General features: G+C 39.7%; 1 protein-coding gene across 2 annotated transcripts in view; it reads left to right on the forward strand.

Moving 5' to 3' along the window:
- Positions 1-10,564, forward strand: part of KCTD3 (potassium channel tetramerization domain containing 3) — a 91,430-nt gene that overhangs the window by 67,598 nt on the left and 13,268 nt on the right. For both annotated transcript variants that reach the window (XM_006890558.1, XM_006890559.1), the window contains exon 13: positions 789-959. In XM_006890558.1, the coding sequence (XP_006890620.1) occupies positions 789-959 (171 nt within the window). The remainder of the gene's footprint in view (positions 1-788; positions 960-10,564) is intronic.

Consider the following 10,564-nt stretch of genomic DNA (forward strand, 5'->3'; position numbering starts at 1 on the left):
AGACGCACCTTAGTCTCCAGAGAGACACCATTGCTCTTCAGTACTTTGGAGAGGTCCCTAACAGCAGACTTTTCCATCGCAATACGTCTTTTAATTTCCTAGCAGCTGGTGCCAAGAGTGTTGGCTGTTGGAGCCAAGCAGACTAAAGCTGTGAACAATCTCTATCTCTTCACCATCCATCCTGATGCTGCCACTTGGTCCAGTGGTGAAAATCTTTGTCTTCTTGATATTGAGCTTCAATCCATAGTGAAGGCTGCAGTAATTGACCTTCTTCAGCAAGCGCTTCAGATCCTCCTCAGTTCAAGTTCAAGCTGAAGCGGAGTAAAATTAAACCGAATCCACTGGAACCAAAATATGACTTTGAGTCTATCCCACCTGAATTTCAGAACCATCTCAGGAACAGGTTTGAGGCCTTGAACACTAATGAGTGAAGACCAGTTGAGTTGTTGGAGGATATCAAGGGTATCATCCAAGAAGAGTGCATTACAAAGACAGGAGAAAGAAAAGACCAAAATGGATGTCAGAAGAAACTGTGAATATTGCACTGGAGCGCAGAGAAGCCAAAGTACAAGGAAGAATTCAAGATGCTAAAGAGCTGAACAGGAGTAAGGCTTAGGAAAAGATAAAAGAAATAAGGATTTTTCAGATGGTCAAAGAAGTGTTAGGGTTTCTGTGCTGGGCTGCACTAGGTGTAGATGGTCCTGTCTTATCGCACACAAGGAGGGAGGCTTTGCCAGGGCAGCTTTCTGTATTGTCAGCTAATCTTTCCAACTTTTGACTTTGTGCAGGTGTCAGTGGTAACTGGATTGAGATTGCCTATGGTACAAGCTCTGGAGCAGTGCGAGTGATTGTACAGCACCCGGAGACAGTTGGGTCAGGCCCTCAGCTTTTCCAGACTTTCACAGTCCACCGAAGCCCTGTAACGAAAATCATGCTGTCAGAGAAGCACCTTGTGTCAGGTAAAGTGACCATCAGTACTGGTAAGGGTTTCTACCTCATGTAAAATCTTATCCTGTGTGCAATTTTCTTCCCTCCACCAATAATTAGAAACTATAAAATCAATGTCTTATGTAAAGGTACATACTAAAAGAAGTGATAGGGAAGGCTGAAAACTAAACAAATGTTAAACTTTTAAAGATTTCTTTAATTTTGCTCTGGTTGTGCAATATATTTAGGAAATATCTTTCATTTGTTCTTTATTCTTGTATTTTTGGAGTTTTTGCATGGCATTTATTTCAAAAATACCATAATCCTATTGGGAAAAAAACTTTTTTAGAGACATTTTCAAATATAAATGAGATGTAATGACAGAAGATTTAATACTAAAGTTGTAGCTTGAAATGTGTTTTTAGTATTTGATCATCTTATAAAAAAAATTAAGTTAGTAGAAGGTATAAAGAGGTTCTTTGAAGAAGGAATAATTTGTTTTGATTTTAATTTCCATTATATTTATATAACCAACTCCAAAATCTCAAATGCATTGCTATAAAATATATTACAACTCATAGTGACCTTAAATGGCAAAGTAGAACTGCTTCGTAATGGTTTCTAGTCTGTAATCTCTACAGAAGTTGACTGCCACATATTTTTCTCACAGAACAGTGAGTGAATTTTAACTGCCACATTTATGGTTAGAATCTATACTCCAGTACCAGAGGCAAAGGGCTCGAATCCACCAGCTGCTCCAAGGGAGGATGAGTGTCCTCCCGTGCAATTTACTGCCTGTGATAACCTGCTGGAGAGCCAGATAAGAGTCTGTTCCAACTCAGTGATACACAACAACAGCCAAGTTCTGTGTTAGTAGGACTCCTCTGTCCATGTTAATTTTTAAAAATTTAGACACTGAAATTTCAATCTTAATGAATACCACTCTTGACAAAATTTCTTTGAAGGAATTTTGCTGGTAACTTTAGTGATTAAACTTTTTAGGCTGATAACCTAAAAGTTGGCAGTTTGAACCTATCATCTGTTCTTTGGAGGAAAAAAAATGGACTTACCTGCTTCTGTAAAGGTTTATTATACCTGTGCAAACCCTATGGATCATTCTCTTCTGTTCTCTAGGGCTACTATAAGTCAGAATTGACTTGATGACTACAATTATGAGTGATAGATCATTTCTGAAAAGCTTTATTAAAATGAAGTGACTGACTTGTTGTTAGGTGCAGTTTCATCAGCTATGACTTATACTGACCCTGCAGGCTTGGCTCTTTTGTCAGCTGTTCATACTATGGTGGCTTGTATGATGATGTGATGCTGGAAGCCATTCTCCTGGTATTTCAAATACCAGTAGTCATTTGTAATGGACAGTCACACCAGTAGTACTTGGTATATAGAGAATCCTATGATAAATCTTTTATAGGGCAGTTATATTGTAATTTAAAAGTTTTATTGATACCCTTTATATTTGGGTTTGCTTATCTGAAGATCCAATCTTAAAACTCAACCTCATTGCCATCGAGTTAGAACTGAATCATAGCTGATCCTCCATGGGTTTGGGGAGGCTGTATATCACATGGGAGGAGATTGCCTCCCAATGAGCCTCTGGTTCTGGTGTATTTGAACTGCCAGAGAGGGGCTGCCTTTGGATTAGCAGCACAACACTCACTGCATCACCAGAGCTCCCAATAGGAGGATTACCTAATATGAAAAATTGATACTTCTTACACTCTTCTCTGTTCTTGTTAGGTGCTATTATTGAGTGGGCTTCAGTTAAGTGACTCTGCAAAACAGAATGAAGCACTCGCCAAGCCTCACAATCTGCTTTGCTTTGGCCATCCTCAGTCTGCATGCTTCAGCCTATAATTGCAGTCGTTACATCAGTCCATTTCATTGAGGATCTTTCTTTCACTGACTTTTACTTTCCCAAGGTTGATATCCCTTTCCTTGAACTGAATCCTCCTATTAGCGTACCAAAAGTTTATGAGATGAACTTTTACCGTCCATGCATCTAAGGAGCCATCTAGATGCACTTCTTTACAGAAATGTGTTCGTTTTGGCAAAATCCATGGTATATTCAGTATTTTTTACCAAGACCACAATTCAAAGATAATGATTGATCATAAGTCTTCCTTATTCATTGTCCAGCTTTCACATGCATATAAAGCAGTTGAAAAATAGCAAGGCTTGGACCAGGTGTACCTTGGTCTTTAAAGTATCAACCTTGCTCTCTAGCATGTCAACAAGGGCCTTGATAGCAGATTTTCCCACTGCAATATGTTAGATTTCTTCTATGGGGATTGATTGTGAATCTTTAAAAAAAAAAATCCTAACAACTTCAGTCTTTTTTATATTTATCATGTTATTCTTGTTGTGAGGATTTTTGTTTTGTGTTGAAGTCTAATGATATTGAAGTTTATAGCTTGCTATTCTTTAATCAGGTGTTTTAAATCTTCTCTTTTAATAAACAAGATTTTATTATCTACATATTAAATGCTGTTCATAATTGTCCTGAAATCCTGATGCCACATTCTTTTTCATATATTCTTTCTTAGATTATATTAAGGTTTATGAAAGGATACGACTCCAGTACACAGATTGCTTCTTGGTTCTTGTCCTGGTTCCATAAGAGTATAGTTAGGTGTTTTGGAATTCTCGTTCTTAATGTTGTCCATAATTATGATTCACACAGTTGAAGGCTTTTGCATAGTCAATGAAAAAAAAAAAATCTCGCTGTTTTACTCTGTTACCAGCCAAGATCTACCTGCTGTCAGCAGTCATGTCCTCCTTAGAACCCATTTTAAGTTTCTCAGTTTTCTGATTATGATTGTAGTTGTTGTGGTGGTGGTTATGTGCCGTCAAGTCACCAGTGACTCAGAGCTACCCTATATACAACAGCTCTGAACCCTGCCCTATCCTGAGCCAGTTTCACTTGACTCTGACACACTTAATCTCATTGCCCCAGTTACTGTGTCAATCCATCTCATCCAGGGTCTTCGTCTCCTTTGCTGTCCTTCTTTTACCCTTCCAAGCATGATGTCCTTCTCAAAGGAATGGTCCTTCCTGGCAGCATGCCCAAAATATGTGAGATGGAACTTCAAAATCCTTGCCTCCAAAGAGAAAATTTGGTTTCACCCTTTCTAAGATCTATTTGTTCTCCTAAGTCAGGATTGGTGGAAAATCTATTAACACTCTGCGTTATGCAGATGACACAACCCTGCTTGATGAAACTGAGGAGGACCTGAAATGCTTGCTGCACAGGATCAAGGACTGCAGCCTACAGTATGGATTGAGGCTCAATGTCAAGAAGACAAAGATTCTCACCACTGGACCAATTAAAACAATCAGTATGGATGGTGAAGAGATTGAGATTGTTAACAACTTTAGTCAACTTGGCTCCGTGGTTAACACTCATGGCACCAGTAGCCAGGAAATTAAAAAACTTATTGCGATGGGAAAGTCTGCTGTTAGGGACCTCTCTAAAGTACTGAAGAGCAATGGTGTCACTCTGGAGACTAAGGTTCATTTGATACAGGCCATGGTCTTTGCTATCACTTGTTGTGCATCAGAGAGTTGGACAGTGACTAGGGAGGACAGAAGGAGAGTTGATGCCTTTGAGCTGTGGTGATGGAGAATAGTATTGAGTGTACCATGAACTGCCAAGAAAACAAACAGATTCACCCTGGAGAGGGTTAAATCAGGATGCTCCTTGGAGGCAAAGGATTCTGGGCCTTTGACATACTTTGGACATGTTGTAAGGAGGGACAGGTCCTTGGAGACGGGCATGATGCTTGGGAGAGTGGAGGGATGGCGCAGGAGGGGAAGACCCTCTATGAGGTGGATTGATTCAGTGACTGGGGTAATTGGGATGGGTGTGTCAGGCAGTATGATTGTCACAGGATAGAGCAGGGTTTAGGGCTGTTGTACATAGGGTCACTATGAGTTGCAGTCAACTAGACCGCACATAACAACAACAGCAACAACAATGATCCATAGTATGTTCAGTACTCTTCTCCAGAACCACAACTCAAAGGCGTCAGTTTTTCCTTCTGTCAACCTTAGTCCGTGTCCAGCTGTCTGATGCATAGCAAGTAATTGTAAATATTATTGCCTGGATCAGGTGCATCTGAGTCTCTAGGCTGACATCATTACTCTTTAGCACTTTGGAGAGGTCCCTGACAACAGACTTCCCCAGTACAATCTGTCTTTTGATTTCCAGACTGCTGTTGTCAAGAGTGTTGATTGTGGAGCCGAGCAAGCTGAAATTGTTAACAACCTCAGTCTCTTCTCCATCTGTCATGAAGCTGCCAGTTGGCAGTGGTGAGAATCTTTGTCTTTTAGATATTGAGCTTCAATCTGTATTGAAGGCTGCAGTTCTTGACCTTCTGTAGCATGTGCTTTAGGTCCTCCCCAGTTTCCGCAAAGTTGAGTCTTCTGCATTACGCAGATTATTTATGAATCTTCCTCCCATCCTGATGCCATACTCCTCGTAAAGTACAGCCTCCTGAATCATCTGTTCTCTGTATAGATTGAGAAATACGGAGATAAGACAATCCCTGACACCACCTTGATGCACTTCCTTCCTAATTTTGAACCGTGTAGTGTTTCCTTGCTCTGTTCTGACGGCTACCTCCTAGTCAAAGTACAGGTTTTGCATGACCACAATCAAGTGTTCTGCGATTACCATTCTTCTCAAGGGTAGCCACAGTTTGTTGCGTTCTACACAGTGAAATGCCTTTGCATAGTCAATAAAACACAGACATTCCTCTGATAATCTTTGCTTTCAGCCAAGACATATCTAACATTACCAATAATATCTTCAGTGTCACGGCCTTGTCTAAACCTAGCTTGTAAGCTTGTATTTCTGGTAGTTCCCTGTTAATGTAGTATTCCAGTCATCAAGGAAGATTTTATTTACATATGGTATTTAGTAATTTCTGCATTCTTTTGAATCACCTTTGGGCGGGGGGGTGTGTGTGTATTGTATTTCTGGAATGGTAATAAATATGGATTGTTCCAGTTGGTTGGCCAGTCTTTCGAAATTCTTCGTGTAGACTAGTAAGCATGTGACTGCAACTGCTTGCTAAAATACCTTAGTTGATACACTGTCAATTGCTGGGGCCTGATTTTTTTGCAGGTGCCCTTTGTGCAGTGCATCTTCCTTAGTTACCATTGTTCTTGGTCATTCTTTCTGAAAAGGTTCATTTTGGTACAGTGATTCTGTATTCCTTTCATCTTCTTTTGATGTTTCCTGTATCATTAAATATTTGCCTGTGGAATTCTTCCGTATTGGAATGTCAGTCTTGAGTTTGGTCTTCAGTTCTTTCAGTTTGAGAAATACTGTTTGCATTTCCCTTTTGGTTTTTTTAACTCTGCCTCTTTGCACATTTTAAAACTCTGTCTTCTTCAGCTGCCCTATAAAATCTTCCATTTATCTTTCTTATTTTCTTCTTTCTGTTCAGTTTAGTTTCTCTACAATCTAAAGAAAGTTACTGATACTCTTCTGAAATTCATTTTGGTCTTTTCTTTCTTTACTATCTTTAATGATCATTGGCTTCCTTCATGTATGATATCCTTGATGTCATCTCATAATTCATCTGATCTTGGTTAATAGTATTCATTGCCTCAAGTCTGTTCTTGAGTTGGTCTTGAAATTCAGGTGCAGTATAATTAGGGTTGTATTTTGACTCTTGGCAACCTGTTTTAATTTCTTCTGCCTCAGTTTGAATTTGCTTTTGAACAGTTGATAGTCTGTTCCATGGCCCCTGGCTTTGTTCTAACTGTATTGAGCTTCCCTGCCATCTCTCTCTACACATGTCAGTTTGATTCCTGTGTTTTCTTTCAGGTGAGGGTCATTGTTTTGTTGGTGTCTTTTTTGTTTGGTTTTTGGGGGGGGGGCGGTAGGGGGAAGGCTTTTGTAAAAACTAAGTTTTTGATCACATTTCTAGCCAGTCTCATATTTTGCAACTCCCATTTTTTCCTTCATTGTTTCAGACTTTGCATTCCAATCACTAGTTATTATTAGTGGATCTTGATTGTATTTGACCAAATTTAGACTTCAGAAGTTGATTGAAATCCTCAGTTTCTTTATCTTTCTCTCATGGAGCAGCCATGGAATCAAACTGTGTGCCTTTGGATTGGCAGTGTAATTCTCTACCACTATGAAGCTGGACTCTGTGAAAAGGAATGTGGCATCAAGATTGGAGGAAGGCTCATCAACAACCTGTGTTTTGTATATGGCATAACTTTGCTTGCTGAAAGTGATGAGGATATAAGCAATGGTGTCAGTCTAGAGACTGAGGTGTGCCTGATCCAGGCCATGGTCTTTGCAGTCACTTGCTATGCATCAGAAAGCTGGACTAGGGATGATAGGAGAATTGATACCTTTGAGCTGTGGTTTGGAGAAGAGTATTGAGTATACCATCAACTGCTAAGAGAACAAACAGATTTGTCCTAGAGAAGGTGAAACCAGGCTGCTCCTTGAAGGCAATGATTCTGAAGCTTCATCTGACATACTTTGGACATGTTGCAAGGAGGGACCAGTTCTTGGAAAGGGACTTCATGATTGGGAGTATGGAGGGACGGCTCAGGAGAGGAAGACCCTTGATGAGATGGATTGATTCAGTTACTGGGGTAATGGGGGTAGATGTGTCAGAGACAATAAGATTAGCACAGGATAGAGCAGGGTTTAGGGCTGTTTTACGTAGGTTCACTAACAGTTGCACGTGACTCAGCACCACATAACAACACAGGGTGTCAAGGACTAAAGCTTTCAATATGGTTTACATTTCAACATCAAGACACAAAGGTTCTCATCACAGGACAACATTATGATAAATAAAGGATTGAAGTTTCCAGTGATTCATTTTCTTGGATCAACAATCAATACTTTTGGTACCAGCAGTCAGGAAATCAGGAGATGTATTGCATAAGCAAGTCTGCTTTCAGAGAACTCTTCAAAATTCTGAGGAGCAATTATGTCAGCTTGAAGGTTAAGGTGTGCCTCATTCAGTTCATGGTCTTCTCAATCACCTGCTATGCGCCAGAGAGCTGGACAATGAATAAAGATGATAGAAGAATTAATACCTTTGAATTGTGGTGCTGAGGAAGATTGCTGAATATCCCATGGACTGCCAAAAGAATGACTAGACATGTCTTGGAGAAAGTGCAGCCATAGTCCTTGTAGGCAAAATGACAAAACTTTGTCTCACATACTGGGCTTATTGTTAAAAGGGGCTATTTCTTGGAAAGGGATATCATGCTTGAAAAGGGTCAGCAAACGAGAGGAAGGCCTCAACCAAATGGAGTGGCATAATTGCAGCCATGGACTCAGATATGTCAGTTGATGAGGATGGCTTAGATATAATAGGGTTCGGATTTGTTATTCTTAGGGTCACTGTGATTTGTGCTCAACACTACGAGACAACAAGATTGTCACATTCTGTTTCCTTTCCTCTAAACTGTGTCACAAATTTAATCACTTCACTTGTTCTCCATCACTCCATCCTGGTCATTATTTCTCTTCTAGTTTTCTGTAGGAGCTTCTTAACTCTCTCTCTCTTGAATTTCTATGGTTTATGCTCCACACAATAGCCGGACATGAACTTTACAAAATATGAGATAGATCTGACTCCTAGTGGCTTCTCTAATTCGTATTTAGCATGAATTTTAAAATGCTGTGGGCTATATGTCTGACAGTCCATCTTGTTGAACATATTCCTCTCTTTGCTGACCCTTCACCTTTCCAAGCATAAGGGTTTCCTAACCTTAAACCTTGCGTAGTTAAGAATTTATTCAAATTGGCTTTCCTAGCCATTGCTTTACTTTGCTATGTGGGTGGGTGGGTGGAAGTATGTGAATAGGGTGTGTTAGCCTATCCACTAGGGGATGGACTATCTCGCTAGTCCACAAGGGGATTGGCTGGTCTCTGTGGGTCCAGCAGTGGTCAGAAGATCTTCCACCAGCAGAGAGCTAGAGAATGCAACTTGGCCTCCAGGATATCAGACGAGAAAGCCTGTGGGAGGAGCAGCTGTAGCAGCCACAGCAGAGAACCTGACATGAGATGGGACCTTAGTCCTGCAGCACCGCTGGACCAGAGCTAGGAGACCTTTGCCCAAGTTTGTTGGAGAACTGGGGAGGGGAGGGAAAACCAGTACTTGTAGGACTGAGAACTGTAAACACTGGCCTAAAGCAGTGAGGCTTAAGGCTGACATGCCTGAGAGAACATTTTAGAAACTGTTCTGACTCAAAATTCTACTGCTAACCTAGATTATAACCTTTTTACTCTCTCAACATGGTTTGGTATTGGTCTGTGATCTGTTCTGTCAGATTTTGACCAGTAAAGCAGTAACTGTTGAGAAAGGCACAGAACAGGGCAAGGTTCAGATGCATTGTTCAAAGAGTCATTAATGAATTGTACTCTGTTTGATGGCACCTAAAAACAACAACAAAAAGAAAAACAAATCTGTCCTTGGGGAAATGCAAGTAGGGTGCTCCTTAGAAGAAAAGATGGTGAAACTTCATCTCACATACTTTGGGCATTTTTGTCAGGAAGTGGCACCCAGTCCTTGGAGAATGAAACCTGGGTGGGAAAGGTAAAAGGTCAGAGAAAGAGAGGAAGACCCTCAGCAAGTTGGATTGACATGGTGACTGTAACAGTATGCCAGAGATCATGAGCATGGTGCAGGAGAGAGCAAAGTTAGATGCAATTAAATATACCAGCTGCTCTGCATGAGAGAGATGGGCAGTCTCCTCCCTTGCAAATAATTGCCACTGAAAACCTGCAGAAGGAGCAGCTGTAAGTCAGTTCCAACTCAGTGGTATACAACAACAGTCATGGCATGAGTCTAGTTGACTCAGTAACACATAAAAAACCATAACATCAACATTGCTCGTCTAAACTACTAGATCTGCTGAAGCAGGAGCTTTTTTTATTCTCCACCCTCACCGCTTGATACAGTTCTGGTACACAGAGGATGTTGAATGAGTACTTGGCATATAGAATGAAGTAATCTCATCCATTGAGAAAATTCTACTGTTTTACACATTTGGGTAATGTGATATTGAAAGGACTATTTATTTAAATTTATATCTTCAACAATGGCTATTTCATGTGTGTTTAAATTGGTTAAGAAAAATGTCTATCCAAAAACTTAGAGGATACATATTCTCACAGAGTTACTCTGCCACCTAGTGGATATCATCATTTAGGTAATGACATTTTTCACATGCTGTACTTTCCCATGCTTTAAATAAGAACTTTAAGTATAATACTAACAAAATTGTTGTGATTTCTCAATGTAATTAGCTAAAAATAAATTTTCTGCATCTTAGAAATCTAGTAATAGTGAAATCAGAGAATGATAACCCTTGAAGGCCATTAACTAGCCTAAAAGTAAATGTCTTTTGCACAGGTAAACTGGCCTTCTGAGAAATTGAGAATTATATGTCTATTATAAGTCTTCTATAGTTTCTTAATTTTTACTTATAAGTTCATAACACACTAAAAATGATAGATTTTCTGAAATAATAATAAATAGCAGATAGTTTTATTTTTAAGGCATGTCTAAAAATTTGCGTTCAGTTTTTTATTATATTTTCTTTTTTTTCTCCTGAATTTCTTTTTTTT

Source organism: Elephantulus edwardii, unplaced genomic scaffold (assembly GCF_000299155.1).
Source record: "Elephantulus edwardii isolate Elephantulus edwardi_28Jun2011 unplaced genomic scaffold, EleEdw1.0 scaffold00090, whole genome shotgun sequence".
Lineage (NCBI taxonomy): Eukaryota > Metazoa > Chordata > Mammalia > Macroscelidea > Macroscelididae > Elephantulus > Elephantulus edwardii.